Source organism: Chiloscyllium plagiosum, unplaced genomic scaffold (assembly GCF_037043375.1).
Source record: "Chiloscyllium plagiosum isolate Xiang-an unplaced genomic scaffold, Cpla_swu_hap1 HiC_scaffold_32, whole genome shotgun sequence".
In the NCBI taxonomy this organism is placed as follows: Eukaryota; Metazoa; Chordata; class Chondrichthyes; order Orectolobiformes; family Hemiscylliidae; genus Chiloscyllium; species Chiloscyllium plagiosum.
In genome coordinates this window covers 48,359,669-48,382,911 of record NW_028270170.1, presented here as the reverse complement: position 1 = coordinate 48,382,911, position 23,243 = coordinate 48,359,669, and the positions used below count along the sequence as shown (strand labels likewise).

General features: G+C 50.0%; 1 protein-coding gene across 2 annotated transcripts in view; it reads right to left on the bottom strand.

Moving 5' to 3' along the window:
- The window catches only part of kcnh6a (potassium voltage-gated channel, subfamily H (eag-related), member 6a), a 427,015-nt gene that overhangs the window by 36,188 nt on the left and 367,584 nt on the right, over positions 1-23,243 (bottom strand). For both annotated transcript variants that reach the window (XM_087977979.1, XM_087977980.1), the window contains one exon: positions 14,097-14,296. In XM_087977979.1, coding sequence (XP_087834105.1) covers positions 14,097-14,296 — 200 coding nt within the window. The remainder of the gene's footprint in view (positions 1-14,096; positions 14,297-23,243) is intronic.

The following is a 23,243-nucleotide window of genomic DNA, read 5'->3' as shown; positions in this document are numbered from 1 at the left end:
ACTCACTATCCCCCCTCCCCACTCCCTCCCATTTCCCACTCACTATCCCCCTCCCCACTCCCTCCCATTTCTCACTCACTACCCCCCTCCCCACTCCCTTCCATTTCCCACTCACTATCCCCCCTTCCCAATCCCTCCCATTTCCACTCACTATCCCCCTCCCCACTCCCTCCAATTTCCCACTCACTATCCCCCTCCCCACTCCCTCCCATTTCCCACTCACTATCCCCCTCCCTACTCCCTCCCATTTCCCACTCACTATCCCCCCTCCCCACTCCCTCCCATTTCCCACTCACTATCCCCCCTCTCCACTCCCTCCCATTTCCCACTCACTATCCCCCCTCCCCACTCCCTCCCATTTCCCACTCACTATCCCCCCGTCCACTCCCTCCCATTTCCCACTCACTATCCCCCTCCCCACTCCCTCCCATTTCCCACTCACTATCCCCCTCCCCACTCCCTCCCATTTCCCAGTCACTATCCCCCTCCCCACTCCCTCCCATTTCCCACTCACCATCTCCCCTCCCCACTCCCTTCCATTTCCCACTCACTATCCCCCTCCCTACTCCCTCCTATTTCCCACTCACTATCCCCCCTCCCCACTCCCTCCCATTTCCCACTCACTATCCCCCCTCCCCACTCCCTCCCATTTCCCACTCACTATCCCCCCGTCCACTCCCTCCCATTTCCCACTCACTATCCCCCTCCCTACTCCCTCCCATTTCCCACTCACTATCCCCCTCCCCACTCCCTCCCATTTCCCACTCACTATTCTCCCGTCCACTCCCTCCCATTTCCCACTCACTATCCCCCTCCCCACTCCCTCCCATTTCCCACTCACTATCCAGAACAGTGAGATTAGACAGTGATTAACATGGGGAGGGGGGGATAATGTGAAGTTGTTGGAGCTGCGCCAGTCCCGTGCAGTGCAGTCCGTTACTCACCATAGAATTCCCTGCCCTTCTAACCACTGTATTTCTGAGGCTGGTCCAGTCCAGTCTGTGATTGATGGTTGTTGAGGAGCTAGCAATGGGAATGTCCCGAGTGTCTTGTCGGAAACAATCATTACCTGGCACTTGTGTTACTCACATGAATGATAGTTGCCACTCAATCAGCTTAAACCTGAAAATGCTTCATTATCTGAGGAGATCTGGATGATGCTGAACATTGTGCAGTTGTCAGCAAATATCCTCTCTTCTGATCTCACGCTGGGGGGTGAGTTGCTTTATTCTACCCTTTAGGATAATCTTGCTGTGAACATGCTCTCTGGTTTTCCTGGGCTGGTCTGTACGTACTCTGTTTGAGGCTGCTGGTTCCTTATCCTAGGGTAAGGCTCTCTCACTCCTTGCTCATGTTTGCCCTAAGGACCCTGGGGTCTCTTGTCAATATTGATGCCATGCAATGCAACTCTCACCATATTGTACACCTCTGTAGTGCTTCTCGTGGTGACACAGAACACCTTGGTGACCTTACCTGCTATCCTCTGGTTTTACCAGAACGTGGTACTGGGTAGGACTTGTTTCAGGGGGCTGGTTGCCACTATTCTTCCTTTCCTTTGTCTTGGGTCTATTTAGTGATTATTGATTCATCACCAGACAGTATCTACAGATGAGACCTGCTTCTTGGAGAGCAAGATGGTTTCTTGCATAATAGCAGGAAATATCACAAGAAAGAAGTAATTACTAGAACATTGGAGCTAGTCCAGATATAGCTGAAAGTGAGTGTAGAACTCCTTGTGTTCACCCACAGACTGTGTGAGACCTCGGTGGAATGGGTGAAGTCAATGTACACCATGAACATTAATCTCTTCAGAACAATTACCTTCTTCATGGCACGGTGGCTCAGTGGTTAGCACCGCTGCCTCACATCGCCAGGGACCTGGGTTCGATTCCAGCCCCAGGCGACTGTGTGGAGCTTGCGTGTTCTCCCCTGTGTCTGTATGGGTTTCCTCCCTCAATCCAATGATGTGCAGGTTAGGGTGGATTGACCATGGCAAATTGCCCCATAGTGTTCAGGGATGCCCAGGCCAGGTGAGTTAGGGGATTGGGCCTGGGCAGGATGTTCTTCTGAGGTTTGGTGTGGACTCAATCGGCTGAATGGCCTGCTTCCACACAGTCGGGATTCTATGAGTGCATGCCCTTCCTCCATTCTCTAACCCCTCTCCCTCCCTGAATGTTCCAGTGTGACCAGATCCCTGCTCCTGAAAAAGCTGCTCTGGATAATTATTCCATCAGTTTGTGCAGTCACTGTCTCCACACCCAATCACTGCCAACAGCCATGATGCACAGTGAGGTTATTCAACCATGGGGTGCATCATGGTCGAACCTGACATTTTCCTCACTGGATGTCCAAATGCACAGGGGCTGCTAGTGGGTGAGGAACATTGCCAGTGGGTGAGAATCACTGCCAGTGGGTGAGGAGCTCTGCCAGTGGGTGAGAATCACTGCCAGAGGGTGAGGAGCAGTGCCAGTGGGTGGGGGGCACTGCCAGTGGGTGGGGAGCATTGCCAGTGGGTGAGGAGCATTGCCAGTGGGTGGGGAGCATTGCCAGTGGGTGAGGAGCACTGTCAGAGGGTGAGAATCACTGCCAGTGGGTGAGGAGCATTGTCAGTGGGTGGGGAGCTCTGCCAGTGGGTGGGGAGCACTGCCAGTGGGGGAGGAGCACTGCCAGTGGATGGGGAGCATTGCCAGTGGGTGAGGAGCACTGCCAGTGGATGGGGAGCATTGCCAGTGGATGGGGAGCATTGCCAGTGGGTGAGGAGCATTGTCAGTGGGTGGGGGGCACTGCCAGTGGATGGGGAGCATTGCCAGTGGGTGAGGAGCACTGTCAGAGGGTGAGAATCACTGCCAGTGGGTGAGGAGCATTGTCAGTGGATGGGGAGCTCTGCCAGTGGGTGGGGAGCACTGCCAGTGGGTGAGGAGCACTGCCAGTGGGTGGGGAGCACTGCCAGTGGGTGAGGAGCACTGCCAGTGGGTGAGGAGCACTGCCAGTGGGTGGGGAGCACTGCCAGTGGGTGAGGAGCACTGCCAGTGGGTGGGGAGCACTGCCAGTGGATGGGGAGCATTGCCAGTGGGTGAGGAGCACTGCCAGTGGGTGGGGAGCACTGCCAGTGAGTGGGGAGCACTGCCAGTGGGTGAGGAGCACTGCCAGTGCAGTGAAGGTCATTGCCGGTTGGTTGAGGGTCAGACATAATCTTAATGCAGAGAGAAAGCTGCTTATGTTGAAACAGCTGAGCACCCCTAACCTCAGTGACAGATTTTATTCCTCACTCTAATCTTTCACAATTAAAGCATATTCTGTTTGAAGGCAGAAAGCCAGTTCAGGATCTTTCTGAGCGTGAGCAATCTGCTCTAACTGTCAGCCTCAATCAACTAGCTGTTTACTCAAAACTGTCCTGAGATAGTTCAGCCCAATCCTGACTCCCCATGGAATCTGTGAGGGATAGTAACCGTCACTGCACTGACAAGCTTTCTCTCTCTCACTCACTCATTCTTCCCTCTTCATTCAGGTTTGGATCATTCTTCGCTCTTCATTGTTCTCGGGCCAGTGTTCCGATCTGGCTACACAATCATATGCTTTTTCTTTGAGGTTAAAACACCAACATTTTGAGTTAACCACAGATGGTGGGTCTATTCCTTGGAGATTTTAATCCTCTTCAGGATGTATCTGTTCAATGTAATCCGAAATACCTGTTGAAGCATCTGTCTGTTGCAGATCCTGTGCAGAGCAGATCTATACCCACAGGCCTCCTCATAATCGCTTTTTTAAAATAACCCACCACAAATCACTTAAATGATTGACTCTCCTCATATCTTAGCAACAGTGTCTGAGTAGCTAATGTAAGGTGTGCCTAATTGCAATCAACTAGATCTTGTGAAGACAACAGTCTTTTCTTGTTAATAGGTGATTCTCTACCATGTTAAAACAAATAGACCCTTAGACCCAGTCAAATAAAGATGATTGGTAGCACAAAAGAACACACTGTCACCCCATTGGCAGGATTAGTGGTCTTCAGGCTGTGGTAAATACTTTTGAATCAAGCTGCTCACAAATCTTATCACACATCTCTCCAATAGATGGGTCTTGAACGTGGGGCTCCCAACTCAGGTAGGGACCCTGAAACTGAGCCACAAGACCCCTCTCAGGTTTTTGCGTAGGGAGGTAAGTGCGGTGATTGTAACAAGGTTTGCCAGGGCACCTCATAGTATAGGGGTTCCCTGATTGGGGCTGTTAACCTGGCTCAATCAGGGAGCCCTGGCTGACAGAGATAAACAGGAGTGTCAGAGGTTCTGCTCACTCTGAGAGCTGCCTCTGAGGGAGCTGGGTCAGTGGTGAAGGACTCTCCATTTTGTGTTAGGGAGGTGACTGACTCTGTGCTGTCTGGGCTACAATCCATGTGTTGCTGCTGTCGGGTTTCTACGAAGGAGCAGAGTTTTATTTTTTCTCTTCCCTCTTGTTCCTGGTAGACTTCTTTGATTTTCTTTATTGTTTGTTGTGGTTATTTTTTCTGGGTTTCTTTCTGTTTATTATCTTTAGTTTGAGCTGTGCTCGGCTGCACAGGCAGCGACTACCATCACCTGCACTGCTGCCTGGGCCTGCTCCTTCCACTGCAGCCTGGGCCTTGCCTACACCTCAGCACTGCTGCTGCCTGGGGCCTACCTCCACTGCTGCTGCCTGGGGCCCTACCTACACCTGGGCCAGCTGTTGCTGCTGTTGCTTGGGACTACATTGACTTGCCTCCACTGCTGCTGCTTGGGCCCACCAACACCCAGGACTGTTGCTGTCACTGCCCCAGCTTCCCAGTGTTGTGACTGCCATTACCAGAGGCTCACGCAGAGGAAGAATACCTGGGATCACCCAGCAGCATAAAGCGGCGAGCTCTAAACTATCAGGCCCAGCTGCTGCCTTAGGCTCGGCTGCTCCAACCCCAGCTGCAACCCCGACCCCCTTCAGGCTCCTGACTAAATGCCTGGGGGTCAAGGCCTATCCCCACCTCAACATGACCATCGAGGCCTGCAGTAAGGCCATGGCTAGTGTGATCGGCCCACTGACCATCGTCGCTGCGGCCAGGATGTTCGGGAAGGCTGTATTCTTCCTAAAGACCGAGCAGGCAGTCCACCTGGCCATGGAGAGGGAGCTCACTGTGGGCAGGACACATCTGCCCATCGACCCACTGGAGGTCACAGCCCAGAGGGTTGTGATTTCCAATGTCCTGCCCTTCATCGCCAGTGAGCTCCTTCTCCCCCATCTTCAAATTCTGGGGGAGATCCGGTCGGGTGTCCAACCGCTCCTGCTCGGTCTGAAGGACCCTGCCCTCTGGCACATTTACTCCTTCGATGCCAGGTGTTCATTTGTCTGGCCCGGGAGGAGGTCACTGAGGGCTCTTTAAAAAAAAAGGGAAAACAAACAGGAGCGTGTGTCGGAGGTTCTGTTCATTCTGAGGGAGCCGGATCCGTGTAACTGTCTCTCCACCTGTTAAAAAAGGGGGACTTGGTGATGGGATGCCGGCCTCTGTGGAGTTATTTCAATGAGGGTCTGAAAGAGTTAATGCTGAGGGGAGCATTAAACACAATGATGTCATATGCAGACTTGGGCAAGAGAACAGTTTTGAAATTTGAAGCAGTAAGGATCTAACATGGAGGTCTCCCTCATGGTGTCAGTGACAGCATCTGTCAAACTAATGTAACTTGTAGGATCCCTACAGTGTGGATAGAGACCATTCAGTCCATGGAGTCCCCAAAGTGCATCATGCAAGCCCTGTAACCCTGCATTCCCCATGGCCAATCCACCCTAACATGCACATCGTTGGTCTGTGGGAGGAAACCCACACAGACACGGGGAGAATGTGCAAACTCCACACAGTCACCCGAGGCTGGAATCGAACCCGGGTCCCTGGTGCTGTGAGGCAGCGGTGCTAACCACTGAGCCACCGTGCCCGAGCTGATAGCGTGTGATAAACTACTCCTTGTTTAATACAGCAGCCTCTCCTCATTAGGCCACCAGGTGGTTTTGCTGCAGGTTGTCAGGGAAGAGGATGGCAGCAATCCACCAGATGGGGGGGGGGGGGGATTCACCAGAGCACCTGGTGCCGGCCAGGCGACTAGACAGCAAAAAGGTGAAGGTTATAAGGACCATCAGACAAAGCTTTAAGAGAGCAGCTCATGCACGGCACGGTGGCACAGTGGTTAGCACTGCTGCCTCACAGCGCCAGAGACCCGGGTTCAATTCCCACCTCAGGCAACTGACTGTGTGGAGTTTGCACGTTCTCCCCGTGTCTGTGTGGGTTTCCTCCGGGTGCTCCGGTTTCCTCCCACAGTCCAAAGATGTGCGGGTTAGGTGAATTGGCCGTGCTAAATTGCCCGCAGTGTTAGGTTAAAGGGATAAATGTAGGGGTATGGGTGGGTTGCGCTTCGGCGGGTCAGTGTGGACTTGTTGGGACGAAGGGCCTGTTTCCACACTGTAAGTAATTTCAGTAAGGCGCTTGATAAGGTTCCCCACAGTAAGCTATTGTAGAAAATACGGAGGCATGGGATTGAGGGTGATTTAGTGGTTTGGATCAGAAACTGGCTAGCTGAAAGAAGACAGGGTGGTGGTTGATGGGAAATGTTCATCCTGGAGTTCAGTTACTTGAAGTGTACCACAAGGATCTGTTTTGGGGCCACTGCTTTTTGTCATTTTTATAAATGACCTGGATGAGAGTGTAGAAGGATAGGTTAGTAAGTTTGCAGATGACAATAAGGTCAGTGGAGTTGTGGATAGTGCGGAAGGATGTTGCAGGTTACAGAGGGACATAGATAAGCTGCAGAGCTGGGCTGAGAGGTGGCAAATGGAGTTTAATGCGGAAAAGAGTGAGGTGATTCACTTTGGAAGGAGTAACAGGAATACACAGTACTGGGCTAATGGTAGTGTGGATGAGCAGAGAGATCTCCATGTCCATGTGCATAGATCCCTGAAAGTTGCCCCCCAGGTTAACAGGGTTGTAAAGAAGGCATACGGTGTGTTGGCTTTTTTGGTAGACGGATTGAGTTTTGGAGGTCATCTTGTAGCTGTACAAAATCTGATGCAGCTGCACTTGCAGTAGTGCATACAGTTCTGGTAGCCGCATTATAGGAAGGATGTGGAAGGTTTGGAAAGGGTTCAGAGGAGATTTAGCAAGATGTTGCCTGAAAGGGAGGGAAGGTCTTACGAGAAAAGGCTGAGGGACTTGAGGCTGTATTCGTTAGTGAGAAAAAGGTTAAAAAGTGACTTCATAGAGACATACAGGATGATCAGAGACAGTGTGATCAGTGGACTGTGGGAGCCTTTTTCCTTGGATGGTGATGGTTAGCATGAGGGGACATAGCTTTAAATTGAGGGGTGATAGATATAGGACAGATGTCAGAGGTAGTGTCTTTGTTCAGAGAGTAGTAGGGGCATGGAATGCCCTGTCTGCAACAGTAGTAGACTCGCTAACTTTAATGGCATTTAAATGTCACTGGGCAAACGTATGGATAAAAATGGAATAGTGTTGGTTAGATGGGCTTCAGACTGGTTTCACAGGTTGGCGCAAAATCGAGGGCCGAAGGACCTGTACTGTGCTGTTATGTGTTCTATATTCTGCCTTAAAAATATTTTAAGATTCTGCATCCAGTGTCTTTTCGGAAGGGGATTGCAAAGTCTCTCAATCCGCCAGAAGGAAAAAAAGGTCCTTATCTCGGTTTTAAATTTGGCAACTCTTTATTTTTAAACTATGTCTCTTGGTTCTAGATTCTCCCATAAGATCCTTTCAACATCTATCTGGTTAAGTCCCCTCAGGATTTTATATGTTTTAATTAAGTCACCTCCAAGTCTTCTATACTAGAGAGAACGAAGACCTAGCCTTCCTAGTCTGTCTTTACGAGGCAATCTGCTTATTCCAGGTATTAGCTCGTAAACCATCTCTGAACTGCTTCCACTACATTAGATCCTTACCACAAATAGTGACCAGTATTGCAGATGCGGTTTCACCAATACCATAAGTGAAACATAACCTCCCTATTCTTCAAATCTCCTTGCAATAAAACGTAACATTCTATTAGCACAGTGGCACAGTGGTTAGCACTGCTATCTCACAGCGCCAGAGATCCGGGTTCACTTCCCGCCTCAGGCGACTGACTGTGTGGAGTTTGCACATTCTCCCTGTGTCTGCGTGGGTTTTCTCCGGGTGCTCCAGTTTCCTCCCACAGTCCAAAAATGTGCAGGTTAGGTGAATTGGCCATGCTAAATTGCCCGTAGTGTAGGGGAATGGGTCTGGGTGGGTGCGCTTCGGCGGGTCAGCGTGGACTCGTTGGGCCGAAGGGCCTGTTTCCACACTGTAAGTAATCTAATCTAATCTAATGCACATTGAAAGAGCAGAACCCTAAAGAATGCTGCTGAAAATAAATTCATGGTCAGATTGTACAAGACAAGGAACCTACAGTCCGTTGTAAAATGTAATCCAGCCCTGGTAAGAGACTGCTCTGATGAAGATTGGAAATGTTAGCTTGCTCTCTCTCCACAGATGCTGCCTGACCCGCTGTGATCTCCAGCATTATTAATTTTCTGGTTAAGAGATGGCCTGCAATGGGAGATTCAGCAACTCCCAAGAGTTGGAGTATCAGCCATTCCATAACTGGTCCAGACGGTATCATGAGGCATTGAGCTGCAGGAGCAGCTCTGAGTTGGATTTTCAGTCAGTAAGTGAGCAGAGGTCAGAGGCTCCGTGGGTGAAGGTTAAAAGGACTGGTGATCAAGGGATCACTTTAAAATGGTGCAATAATCCAACTGGGAAAAGTTAGAAGTGAAAACCATTTGCTTCCAGCTCAGACTGAACACTGTCACTATAGGGCACGACAGGGCACGACTGTGTCAGGGAACTCCAGCATTGGAGAAGCCATTTAAATGAGGTTTCCGATCTAGCAATGTTGCAAAGCCAGAATTAAGGGAACAAAGGTTAGAAGCTTAAACAGACCAGGTCTAATGGAAGGAGGACGTTAGGTGATTTTGAGGTCACAGAAAAGGACTGAGATCCATTACTTAAACAATGGTAAACGCAGAAAGAACATGTTCAACCACAAACCGAGCCCAAATAAACCGTGAAAACTACGGGAATTATTAGCAGAGCCACAGGCAGTGTGAACTATCCAGGGAAATCTGTGGAATTATCGGGACTCATGGAGTGATGAAAAATGGGATTCATTTTGTAAATCCATTCAAATAATAGGAATCGTTATTAAAGCTAAAGGCATTGGGATTCATTCAGTAAGGAAATGGAAACTATTGATCAAAGGTACGATTAGTAGGATTCATCGTGAAAAGCTATGAATAAAGCTGAAATCATTCATATTGCTCATCAAAGGTAAGAATTCTCCAAAAGCCTGGGAAGCCCTACAGTGAGCAGTACACAGGAGCAGAGTTACCACACTGCTGTGGAGAATGGGGAGCTGGTGATCGTATTCTACTTAGATTCCCAGCATGCCTCATCAAAGGTTATGCTGGGAGATACAAGCTTACAGTATGGGGGTATACTGTCAAAAGGCAACATATTTGAGTAACGCCCTGATTCTGTCATAGCCAATGGCTCACTGTCCACGATCTCTTCCTGACAGCATGAGACAAGTTTCCTTTGCCAACATCTGTAATCTCAATGGATCCTGCCCTCTACTGGGGTCCACCATACATCTGGGAAGCCGACTTGTTCTTTGATCGGTTTAAAAAAAATTTCCCTTTGGTCTGCTTTTCCCTGACCATTTGTTTTTTTCCTTTGATTAATTTAACCCTTTCTGCCATTGGATGAAGGTTGAGGTCAAAGCATGAGACCTAATTTATCTGATTCCTAGTGGCATACCTTCCACCTTAGCTGGGATTCCTCCTAAACCACGCAGTCCCCTTGTTGTAGGCTACAAACTGTGTGTCTTCACCTGTGGCACACTATTGGATAATATAATTTGACATGCAACTATTTCAAACTTTAATATTAATATAATGTCCACTGTCATAAATATCTTCATGCCAAAATGCTGGATGTGGGTCCCTTAATTCCCCTTTATGGATACTTTTCTTCTGTTGTAGCCTGTTCTTGCCAACGTTAAGGGCATTTAAATGGTCATTGGATAAACATATGGACAAGAATGGAATGGTGTAGGGTAGATGGGCTTCAGATTGGTTTTACAGGGTGGCACAACATCGAGGGTCGAAGGGCCTGTACTGTCCTGTAATGTTCTAAGTTCTACCTCATGAAATCCTTGAAGAAGTAGTTAGTTGACTTCTTGCTGTTCTGTGTCTGTGGTCTATTTCTGCACATTTTCTACAAGTGACAGAGGTAAAACATTCTCTTTTTTAATAGCTGGGCACTGCTTGTGCCTGTGAGGTTTCCTTGCTCCATGGCATTGACAATAACTGCTGGTATCTGATGGGAATGGGGTTGAGGGAAGTGGGGAGTGCCTCATGGGCAAGGCGTGGTTGGAGAGGGCGTGATGGGAGAAAGGTCAGAATCTCGAGAAGGATGTGAGTTCAGGGGCTGGTCGCTGAGTTTGTAACAATGGAAGTGAACAACACATGGTGTAAGTGAGAATGCTGGCAGCAGGTTTTTGGGTGTTTCTGGAGAAAGCAGGTAGGAGGTTCTCCAGCAATGCTCTAACACCAGAGAGAGAGCAAGTGAATTCACCCAATAACCCCCTCCCCACCATAAAGGACCCAAAATGCCCAGGAAATTCCAATCATGGGGGTCCTATTGTAGGCAATGGACCAAGTGAGTGCAGATTAATGGGATTCATGTAGTTTGGTGTCCGTTTGTCAGCATTGGGTTGAAGGGCTTGTTTCTGTGTTACTCTGACTTGATGACTCTCTGTATGTGGAACTGTCAGGATTGGTAAGAGATGCTCTATAAAGAACAATATGATTCTCTTCTGAGAGAGAGAGAGATGGGGTGTAATAGGGAGAGCGGATGTGGTAGGGAGAGGGGCTGCAGTGGGGAGAGAGGGGCTGCATTGGGGAGAGAGGGGCTGCAGTGGGGAGAGGTATTAAACATTTCAACAAAAGAGTACTCAGCCACCAGTCTACAAGAAAACACAAAATCACTGAGGTAATGATTCCTTGCAAAAGAGTGTGGAGTCTCTAGTTTAAGGCTGTAGAAGTTCAGGAGCTACTATCTGGGTGAAAATTTAGTGGATGCTACTGTTTTCATGTGTTGTCATACCTCAAAGTGATTTATACACTGTGAATTACTTGAGATGCTGTAGTTGTGTTAGTAATCTGCATTCGATTCCAGCCTCGGGCAACTATCTATGTGGAGTTTGTACATTCTCCCTCTGTCTGTGTCCGGGTGCTTCAGTTTCCTCCCACAAATCAAAAATGTGCAGGTTAGGTGAATGGGCCAAGCTATATTGCCCATAATGTTCCGGGATGTGTAGGGTGCATTAGTCAGGGGTAGATGTAGCGTAATAGGGTCGGGGAATGGGTCTGGGTGGTTTGCTGTTCAGAGAGTCAGTGTAGACTTTGTGCCATAAGACCTGTTTCCACACTGTAAGGATTCTATGATTCTCACTAATCTGCAAAAGTATGTTTTACATCATGGCTTTTGCGTGGAAGTTTCTGTCTTTTTCTTTGTTATAAAGTGTGTATTGCTAACATTGACTTGTGCCAATATAAATACTGTGACTACAAACTGTGTGATTTTTGAACAAAATAGAGTGTATCTGCAAATAAAGATCTTGGATGAAATGATTCACCCCACAGATTTATATGTATGTGCATGTGCGTGAGTGTGTGAGAGAGTGTAATAAGTAATTGAAAATTGTACCAATTAATTAAGATATAGAGACCATAACAATTTATCAAGGTGATGGTGTCAAAACAGGGCAGGAAGGAAGACTATAACCTGGTGTCGTGTCACTTTGGACTTTGCCCCACCCTTGTCCAACACTGGCACCTCCACACCATGTCTCGAAGATTAAAGCTTTCATTGTGTGTTGTGTCTTTAATGGATGGCAAGGATTATTGTGCATTTTGATGAATTCCTTAAATTCTGCCTATGTGAGTCCAAAAAACCGCTATGTCAGCACAAGCAGAGATAATATTGTTACCATGTAAGCACACCAAACCTTTTCATTCATCAGCATCTATGGGTGATCAAATATTCTGGATAATGAACAGGTACACCTAACCGCTGTAAACCCTGAATCTTCGAGACATGATGTGGAGGTGCCAGCGTTGGACAAGGGTGGGGCAAAGTCCAAAGTGACACGACACCAGGCTATAGTCTTCCTTCCTGCCCTGTTTTGACACCATCACTTTGAGAAATTGTTATGGTCTCTATATCTTAAGTAAATCAAAACTGTACTAATTAATTATTACACTCCCTCACACACTCACGGAGACGCTCGTACATGCACATACATATAAATCTGTGGGGTGAATCATTTCATCCAAGATCTTTATTTGCAGATACACTCAATTTTGTTCAAAAATCACACAGTTTGTAGTCACAGTCAGTCAATTATGGCATCTTATAAATTCCAGTTTTCAGAATAAAACCAACCTGATTCTAAGTTAAAACTCCAAGACATATTCTGAACAATGCCTCAGACCTACAATTCCTATTCCTGAGATATTCCTATCACTCTGCCTGATTGTCATGACAGCACAGCACTGACATTGTCTGTAGACACTTTACACACTGTCTAACACTCTTGGTCACCTGCAGGGATGTATTATCTGACCCTCCACTCACACCAATAGTATGATCTTTTGATCTCTCTGTCTATAAACTCTGTGATGTGGAGGTGCTGGTTGGACTGGGGTGGTCAAAGTTGAAAAATCACACAACAGCAGGTTACAGTTTAACAGGTTTATGTGGAAGTACAAGCTTTCGGAGCACTGTTCCTTTGTCAGGTAACTGTGGGACAGGACCATAAAATGCAAAATTTATAGCAAAAGATCACAGTGTCATACAACTGATATGATATATTGAACAAACCTAGACTGCTGTTAAGTCTTTCATCTTTTAGAATGGATTGCAGGTTTTGGTTCATTAATATGTAAATCCCAGAACTTGTTCTAAGTCACATTCTGAAGATAACGCAAGGTTTTATAAAAATAGGTGACATCTCAGCTCAGACCATGCATTAAAGGTGTGAGGTTAGAATCTGTCTGTATCCCAATCTAGAGTCAGACTGTTCTGTTTCCAGTTATCTCAAGAATGTGACTTAAAAGTAGTTCTGGGATTTAGATATTAATGAACCAAAACCTGCAACCCATTCTAAACGATGAAAGACTTAACAGCAATCTAGGTTTGTTCAACATATCGCATCCGTTGCATCACACTGTGATATTTTGCTATAAATTCTGTGTGCTATTGATCCTGCCCCACTAGTTACCTGACAAAGGAGCAGCGTTCTGAAAGCTGGCAAAATACTTCCAAATAAACCTGTTGCATTGTAACCTGGTGTTGTGTGATTTTTAACTTGATAAACTCTGTGTCAGTGTCTGCTGCTCTCTCACTGCACCCAATGAAAGGGCTGTGTTCTGAAAGCTTGTGATTTTAAATCAACCTGTTGGACTATAACCTACTGTCATGTGATTTCTGATTCTAGATATTAATGTTCCTCAAAAGTATCTATGTAAAAACATCAACATACCTCCTAAAACCAATATCAAAACACACAGGAAATAATAGCAATGTAATGCAGGGGGGCATATACATTGCTGTTAGACTTTACTTACAGAATCAATACTCAGACATTGAGCAGATAGAGGTATTTGAGGGCTCTTTTGCCAGTTTACCAAGAGCGCCGGTAAATTAAGATGCCAGTTAAAACAAAGTTTGCTATATATCAGCAAATAAAGGAGCAAGTGAGAAGAAACCTTGAAAATCAAAAATTAGCCCTCGAGAAAATTTCCAAAAGAATTTCAACAGTACAATGATGAATCCTGCTGCCCTTGAAGCAATGAAATTGTGTAAAGTAATCGCTGGATTTGGAGTGATCATTTACAATGATTACCTTGCCCTGGACGAAGCACAAAATTCCTCTCGGCCTTTGTCGATCTGCCCGTTGTGTGGTGTGCTCCCAATCTCTGCCCCATAGCCATTCCCTACTTACCGCATTCATATCAATCCCATTGGTGTATGACCAGGCATGCTGAAAATACTCCTCCAATCTCTGCCGCAGTGGATTGGGAATCTGATGGAAGCGGATAAATTCCTTCACTCGGAGCATCTGGGTGTGGTAGCGGGCGGTGCCAGAATATAATCGCTGGATAATCGCAGAGACATTCCCGAAAATACTGGCATACATCAGTGCTGGGAGACAGGACAAGAAGTCAAAGATCAGTCATTCATAACCGAGGTTACACGGAATGAGTTTTCCTTTGCCAAGCGCCTGTCCTAAATATGGTACAGCCGTCATTAGCAAATAACTTTTTATCCTAAATGAGCCAGGAGATGGACAAGATTGAGACAGGCACTGGGATGAGGTACTGGGATGTGGCACTGGGATGTGGCACTGGGATGAGGCACTAGGAACACTGCTGGGATAAGGCTTTGGGATTATGTTAAGGGTGGGACAAGGGAATGGGGGTTAGTGGGAAATGACAGGGGTGTGAACGGAGGGGTATGAGACAGGGAAGTGGGTAGGCTGGATGTAGGAAATGATACAGCCATGATTGTGTGTGGAGTGATGGGGATGGTGCAGGGAGTGATGGGAATGGTGTAGGGAGTGATGGGAATGGTGCAGGGAGTGATGGGGATAACGTAGGGAGTGATGGGGAGGGTGTAGAGAGTGATGGGGATGGTGTAGCGAGTGATGGGGATGGTGTAGAGAGTGATGGGGACGGTGTAGGAAGTGATGGGGACGGTGTAGGAAGTGATGGGGAGGGTGTAGAGAGTGATGGGGAGGGTGTAGAGAGTGATGGGGATGGTGTAGGGAGTGATGGGGATGGTGTAGCGAGTGATGGGGATGGTGTAGAGAGTGATTTCAACAGTGTAGGGAGTGATGGGGTGGTGTGGAGAGTGATTGCGACGGTTTAGGGAGTGATCGCAATGGTGTAGGGAGTGATGTGGATGGCGTAGGGACTGATGGTGATGGTGTAGAGGGAGATGGGGAGGGTGTAGAGAGTGATGGGGATGGTGTAGGGAGTGATGGGGACGGTGTAGGGAGTGATGGGGACGGTGTAGGGAGTGATGGGGATGGCGTGGGGAATGATGGGGACGGTGTAGGGAGTGATGGGGTGGTGTAGGGAGTGATGGGGATGGTGTAGGGAGTGATGGGGATGGTGTAGGGAGTGATGGGGACGGTGTAGGGAGTGATGGGCACAGTGTAGACAGTAATGGTGATGGTGTAGCGAGTGATGAGGATGGCATAGGGAGTGATGGGGATGGTGTACGGAGTGATGGGGTGGTGTAGGGAGTGATGGGGGTGGTGTAGGGAGTGATGGGGTGGTGTAGGGAGTGATGGGGATGGTGTAGGGAGTGATGGGGACGGTGTAGGGAGTGTTGGGGACGGTGTAGGGAGTGATGGGGACGGTGTAGGGAGTGATTGTGACAGTGTAGGGAGTGATGGGGACGGTGTAGGGAGTGATGGGGACAGTGTAGGGAGTGATGGGGACGGTATAGGGAGTGATGGGGACGGTGTAGGGAGTGATGGGGATGGTGTATGGAGTGATGAGGACGGTGTAGGGAGTGATGGGGACGGTGTAGGGTGTGATGGGGATGGTGTAGGGAGTGATGGGGACGGTGTAGGGTGTGATGGGGATGGTGTAGGGAGTGATGGGGACGGTATAGAGAGTTATGGGGACGATGTAAGGAGTGATGGGGACGGTGTAGGGAGTGATGGGGATGGTGTAGAGAGTGATCGGGACGGTGTAGGGTATGATGGGGACGGTGTAGGGAGTGATGGGAATGGTGTAGGGAGTGATGGTGACGGTGTAGGGAGTGATGGGGACGGTATAGAGAGTGATGGGGATGGTGTAGGGAGTGATGGGGACGGTACAGAGAGTTATGGGGATGGTGTAAGGAGTGATGGGAACGGTGTAGGGAGTGATGGGGATGGTGTAGGGAGTGATGGGGATGGTGTAGGGAGTGATGGGGTGGTGAAGGGAGTGATGGAGACGGTGTAGGGAGTGATGGGGATGGTGTAGAGAGTGATGGTAATGGTGTAGGGAGTGATGGGGATGGTGTAGGGAGTGATGGGTTTGGTGTAGAGAGTGATAGGGACGGTGTAGGGAGTGATGGGGACAGTGTAGGGAGTGATGGGGACAGTGTAGGGTGTGATGGGGATGGTGTAGCGAGTGATGGGGATGGTGTAGGGAGTGATGGGGACACTGTAGGGAGTGATAGGGATGGTGTAGAGAGTGATGGTGACAGTGTACAGAGTGATGGGGACGGAGTAGGGAGTGATTGTGACAGTGTAGGGAGTGATGGGGACGGTGTAGGGAGTGATGGGGATGGTGTAGGGTGTGATGAGGACGGTGTAGGGAGTGATGGGGACGGTGTAGGGTGTGATGCGGATGGTGTAGGGAGTGATGGGGACGGTATAGAGAGTTATGGGGACGATGTAAGGAGTGATGGGGACGGTGTAGGGAGTGATGGGAATGGTGTAGGGAGTGATGGGGACGGTATAGAGAGTTATGGGGATGGTGTAAGGAGTGATGGGAACGGTGTAGGGAGTGATGGGGATGGTGTAGGGAGTGATGGGGATGGTACAGAGAGTTATGGGGATGGTGTAAGGAGTGATGGGAACGGTGTAGGGAGTGATGGGGATGGTGTAGGGAGTGATGGTAATGGTGTAAAGAGTGATGGGGACGGTGTAGGGAGTGATGGGGATGGTTTAGGGAGTGATGGGGATGGAGTAGGGAGTGATGGGGTGGTGTAAGGTGTGATGGGGACGGTGTAGGGGGTGATGGGGTGGTGTAGTGAGTGATGTGGACGGTGTAGAGAGTGATGGGGACGGTGTAGGGAGTGATGGGGGTGGTGTAGGGAGTGATGGGGTGGTATAGGGAGTGATGGGGACGGTGTAGGGAGTGATGGGGATGGTGTAGAGAGTGATGGTAATGGTGTAGGGAGTGATGGGGATGGTGTAGGGAGTGATGGATTTGGTGTAGAGAGTGGTAGGGACGGTGTAGGGAGTGATGGGGACGGTGTAGCGAGTAATGGGGACGATGTAGGGTGTGATGGGGATGGTGTAGGAGGTGATGGGGATGGTGTAGGGACTGATGGGGACAGTGTAGGGAGTGATAGGGATGGTGTAGAGAGTGATGGTGACGGTGTATAGAGTGATGGGGACGGAGTAGGGAGTGATGGGGACGGTGTAAGGAGTGATGGACTCGATGTAGAGAGCGATGGGGACAGTGTAGAGAGTGATGGGGACGGTGTAGGGAGTGATGGAGACGGTGTAGGGAGTGATGGGGACGGTGTAGGGAGTGATGGGGACAGTGTAGAGAGTGATGGGGACAGTGTAGGGAGTGATGGGGACGGTGTAGGGAGTGATGGGGACGGTGTAGGGAGTGATGGAGACGGTGTAGGGAGTGATGGGGACGGTGTAGAGAGTGATGGGGACAGTGTAGGGAGTGATGGGGACGGTGTAGGGAGTGATGGGGACGGTGTAGAGAGTGATGGGGATGGTGTAGGGAGTGATGGGGGTGTTGTAGAGAGTGATGGGGCTGGTGTAGGGAGTGATGGGGATGGTGTAGGGAATGATGGGAACGGTGTAGGGAGTGATGGGGATGGTGTAAGGAGTGATGAGGACAGTGTAGGGAGTGATGGTAAGGAGTGATGGTGATGGTGTAGGGAATGATGGAGTGGTGTAGGATGTGATAGGGATGGTGTAGGGGGTGTTGGGGTGGTGTAGGGAGTGATGGGATGGTGTAGTGAGTAATGGGATGGTGTAGGGAGTGATGGGGAAGGCGTAGGGAGTGATGTGGACGGTGTAGGGAGTGATGGGGATGGTGTAGGGAGTGATGGGGTGGCATAGAGAGTGATGGGGATGGTGTAGGGTGTGATGGTGTGGTGTTGGGCGTGATGGGAAAGGTGTAGGGAGTGATGGGGATGGTGTAGGGTGTGATGGGGATGGTGTAGGGAGTGATGAGGATGGCATAGGGCGTGATGGGGTCGATGTAGGGAGTGATGGGGATGGTTTAGGGAGTGATGGGGTGGTGTAGGGAGTGATGGTGATGGTGTAGGGAGTGATGGGGATGGTGTGGGGAGTGATGGGGAAGGCGTAGGAAGTGATGGGGATAGTGTAAGGGTGATGGGGTGGTGTAGAGAGTGATAGGGTGGTGTAGGGAGTGATGGTGATGGTGTAGGGAGTGATGGGGATGGTATGGGCAGTGATGGGGATGGCGTAGGAATTGATGGGGATGGTGTAGGGGTGATGGTGATGGTGTAGGGAGTGAGGGGGTGGTGTGGGGAGTGATGGGGATGGTGTAGAGAGTGATGGGGACGATGCAGGGAGTGATGGGGACGATGTAGGGAGTGAAGTGGAAGGCGTAGGGAGTGATGGGGACGGTGTAGGGAGTGATGGGGTTGGTGTAGGGAGTGATGGGGAGAGTGTAGGGAGTGATAGGGATGGTGTAGGGAGAGATGGGGAAGGCGTAGGGAGTGATGGGGACGTTGTAGGGAGTGATGGAGATAGTGTAGGGAGTGATGGGGACGGTGTAGGGAGTGACGGTGACGGTGTAGAGAGAGATGTTGACGCTGTAGGAAGTGATGGGGACGACGTAATGAGTAATGGTGTAGGTCGGGATGGTGATGGTGTAGATAGGGATGGCGATGGTGTAGGGATTGATGGTGATGGTGTGGGTTGGGATGGTGATGGTGTAGGTCGGGATGGTGATGGTGTAGGTAGGGATGGCGATGGTGTAGAGATTGATGGTGATGGTGTAGGGAGTGATGGTGATGGTGTAGGGAGTGATGGTCCAGGTAGGGATGGTGATGGTGTAGGGAGTGATGGTGATGGTATAGGGAGTGATGATGATGGTGTAGGTCGGGATGGTGATGGTGTAGGTTGGGATGGTGAGGGTGTAGGTCAGGATGGTGATGGTGTCGGGAGTGATGGTGATGGTGTGGGTCGGGATGGTGATGGTGTAGGGAGTGATGGTGTAGGGAGTGATGGTGTAGGTCGGGATGGTGATGGTGTAGGGAGTGATGGTGATGGTGTAGGTCGGGATGGTGATGGTGTAGGGAGTGATGGTGTTGGTGTCGGTCGGGATGGTGATGGTGTAGGTAGGGATGGTGATGGTGTAGGTCGGGATGGCGATGGTGTAGTGATTGATGGTGATGGTGTAGGGGGTGATGGTGATGGTGTAGGTCGGGATGGTGATGGTGTAGGGAGTGATGGTGATGGTGTAAGTCGGGATGGTGATGGTGTAGGGAGTGATGGTGATGGTGTAGGGAGTGATGGTCTAGGTCGGGATGGTGATGGTGTAGGGAGTGATGGTGATGGTGTAGGGAGTGATGGTGATGGTGTAGGTCGGGATGGTGATGGTGTAGGTAGGGATGGCAATGGTGTAGGGAGTGATGGTGATGGTGTAGGGTGTGATGGTGATGGTGTAGGTCGGGATGGTGATGGTGTAGGGAGTGATGGTGATGGTGTAAGTCGGGATGGTGATGGTGTAGGTCGGGATGGTGATGGTGTAGAGAGTGATGGTGATGGTGTAGGTCGGGATGGTGATGGTGTAGGTAGGGATGGTGATGGTGTAGGGAGTGATGGTGATGGTGTAGGTCGGGATGGTGATGGTGTAGAGAGTGATGGTGATGGTATAGGTCGGGATGGTGATGGTGTAGGTAGGGATGGTGATGGTGTACGTTGGGATGGTGATGGTGTATGGAGTGATGGTGATGGTGCAGGGAGTGATGGTGATGGTGTAGGTCGGGATGGTGATGGTGTAGGTCGGGATGGTGATGGTGTAGGGAGTGATGGTGATGGTGTAGAGAGTGATGGGGAGAGTGTAGGTCGGGATGATGATGGTGTAGGGCATGATTGTGATGGTGTAGGTCGGGATGGTGATGGTGTAGGGCATGATTGTGATGGTGTAGGTCGGGATGGTGATGGTGTAGGGAGTGATGGGGACGGTGTAGGTTGGGATGGTGATTGTGTAGGGAGTGATGGTGATGGTGTAGGTAGGGATGGCGATGGTGTAGGGAGTGATGGGGACGGTGTAGGTCGGGATGGTGATTGTGTAGGGAGTGATGGTGATGGTGTAGGTAGGGATGGCGATGGTGTAGGGAGCGATGGTGATGGTGTAGGGAGTGATGGGGAGAGTGTAGGTCAGGATGATGATGGTGTAGGGCATCATTGTGATGGTGTAGGTCGGGATGGTGATGGTGTAGGGAGTGATGGGGACGGTGTAGGTCAGAATGATGATGGTGTAGGGTGTGATGGTGATGGTGTAGGTCGGGATGGTGTAGGGAGTGATGGGGACGGTGTAGGTCGGTATGTGATGGTGTAGGGAGTGATGGTGATGGTGTAAGTTGGGATGGTGATGGTGTAGGGAGTGATGGGGATGGTGTAGGAAGTTATGGGGATGGTGTTGTTGTAGGGAGTGATGGTGATGGTGTAGTTAGGAATAGGGGGAGTGTAGAGAGTGATGGGGATGGAGTAGGGAGTGATGGGTCGGTGATGGTGTAGGTCGGGATGGTGATGGTGTAGGTCGTGATGGTGATGGTGATGGTGTAGGGAGTGATGGTGATGGTGTAGGGAGTGATGGTGATGGTGTAGGTCGGGATGGTGATGGTGTAGGGAGTGAAGGGGATGGTGTAGGAAGTTATGGGGATGGTGATGGTGTAGATCGGGATGGTGATGGTGTAGGGAGTGAAGGGGATGGTGTAGGACGTTATGGGGATGGTGATGGTGTAGGTCGGGATGGTGATGGTGTAGGGAGTGATGGGGATGGTGTAGGACGTTATGGGGATGGTGATGGTGTAGGTCGGGATGGTGATGGTGTAGGGTGTGATGGTGATGGTGTAGGGAGTGATGGTGATGGTGTAGGTCGGGATGGTGATGGTGTAGGGAGTGATGGTGATGGTGTTGGTGTAGGGAGTGATGGTGATGGCGTTGGTGTAGGGAGTGATGGTGTAGGGAGTGATGGCGTTGGTGTAGGGAGTGATGGTGATGGTGTTGGTGTAGGGAGTGATGGTGTTGGTGTAGGGAGTGATGGTGTTGGTGTAGGGAGTGATGGTGATGATGTAGGTGGGGATGGGGACGGTGTAGGTCAGAATAGTGATGGCATAGGTAGGGATGGTGATGGTGTAGAGAGTGATGGGGATGGTGTAGGAAGTTATGGGGATGGTGATGGTGTAGGTTGGGATGGTGATGGTGTAGGGTGTGATGGTGATGGTGTAGGGAGTGATGGTGATGGTGTAGGGCGTGATGGTGTTGGTGTAGGGAGTGATGGTGATGGTGTTGGTGTAGGGAGTGATGGTGATGGTGTAGGGAGTGATGGCGTTGGTGTAGGGAGTGATGGTGATGGTGTTGGTGTAGGGAGTGATGGTGTTGGTGTAGGGAGTGTTGGTGATGGTGTTGGTGTAGGGAGTGATGGTGATGGTGTAGGGAGTGATGGCGTTGGTGTAGGGAGTGATGGTGATGGTGTTGGTGTAGGGAGTGATGGTGTTGGTGTAGGGAGTGATGGTGGTGGTGTTGGTGTAGGGAGTGATGGTGATGGTGTAGGTCGGGATGGTGATGGTGTAGGTTGGGATGGTGATGGTGTAGGTCAGGATGGTTATGGTGTAGGGAGTGATGGTGATGGTGTAGGTCGGGATGGTGATGGTGTAGGGAGTGATGGTGATGGTGTAGGGAGTGTTGGTCTAGGTCGGGATGGTGATGGTGTAGGGAGTGATGGTGATGGTGTAGGTCCGGATGGTGATGGTGTAGGTAGGGATGGTGATGGTGTAGGTCGGGATGGTGATGGTGTAGGTAGGGATGGCGATGGTGTAGGGATTGATAGTGATGGTGTAGGGAGTGATGGTGATGGTGTATGTCGGGATGGTGATGGTGTAGGGAGTGATGGTGATGGTGTAAGTCAGGATGGTGATGGTGTAGGGAGTGATGGTGATGGTGTAGGGAGTGATGGTGATGGTGTAGGGAGTGATGGTGATCGTGTAGGTCGGGATGGTGATGGTGTAGGTCGGGATGGTGATGGTGTAGAGAGTGATGGTGATGGTGTAGGTCGGGATGGTGATGGTGTAGGTCGGGATGGTGATGGTGTATGGAGTGATGGTGATGGTGCAGGGAGTGATGGTGATGGTGTAGGTTGGGATGGTGATGGTGTAGGTCGGGATGGTGATGGTGTAGGGAGTGATGGTGATGGTGTAGGGAGTGATGGTGATGGTGTAGGGAGTGATGGTGATGGTGTTGGGAGTGATGGGGAGAGTGTAGGTCGGGATGATGATGGTGTAGGGCATGATTGTGATGGTGTAGGTCGGGATGGTGATGGTGTAGGGAGTGATGGGGACGGTGTAGGTCAGAATGATGATGGTGTAGGGCGTGATGGTGATGGCGTAGGTCGTGATGGTGTAGGGAGTGATGGGGACGGTGTAGGTCGGTATGGTGATGGTGTAGGGAGTGATGGTGATGGTGTAAGTCGGGATGGTGATGGTGTAGGGAGTGATGGGGATGGTGTAGGAAGTTATGGGGATGGTGTTGTTGTAGGGAGTGATGGTGATGGTGATGGTGTAGTTAGGAATAGGGGGAGTGTAGAGAGTGATGGGGATGGAGTAGGGAGTGATGGGTCGGTGATGGTGTAGGTCGGGATGGTGATGGTGTAGGTCGGGATGGTGATGGTGATGGTGTAGGGAGTGATGGGGACGGGTAGTTAGGGATGGTGATGGTGTAGGGAGTGATGGTGATGGTGTAGGTCGGGATCGTGATGGTGTAGGGTGTGATGGTGATGGTGTAGGGAGTGATGGTGATGGTGTAGGTCGGGATGGTGATGGTGTAGGGAGTGAAGGGGATGGTGTAGGAAGTTATGGGGATGGTGATGGTGTAGGTCGGGATGGTGATGGTGTAGGGTGTGATGGTGATGGTGTAGGGAGTGATGGTGATTGTGTAGGGAGTGATGGTGATGGTGTAGGGAGTGATGGTGTTGGTGTAGGGAGTGATGGTGATGGTGTTGGTGTAGTGAGTGATGGTGATGGTGTAGGGAGTGATGGCGTTGGTGTAGGGAGTGATGGTGATGGTGTTGGTGTAGGGAGTGATGGTGTTGGTGTAGGGAGTGATAGTGATGATGTAGGTGGGGATGGGGACGGTGTAGGTCGG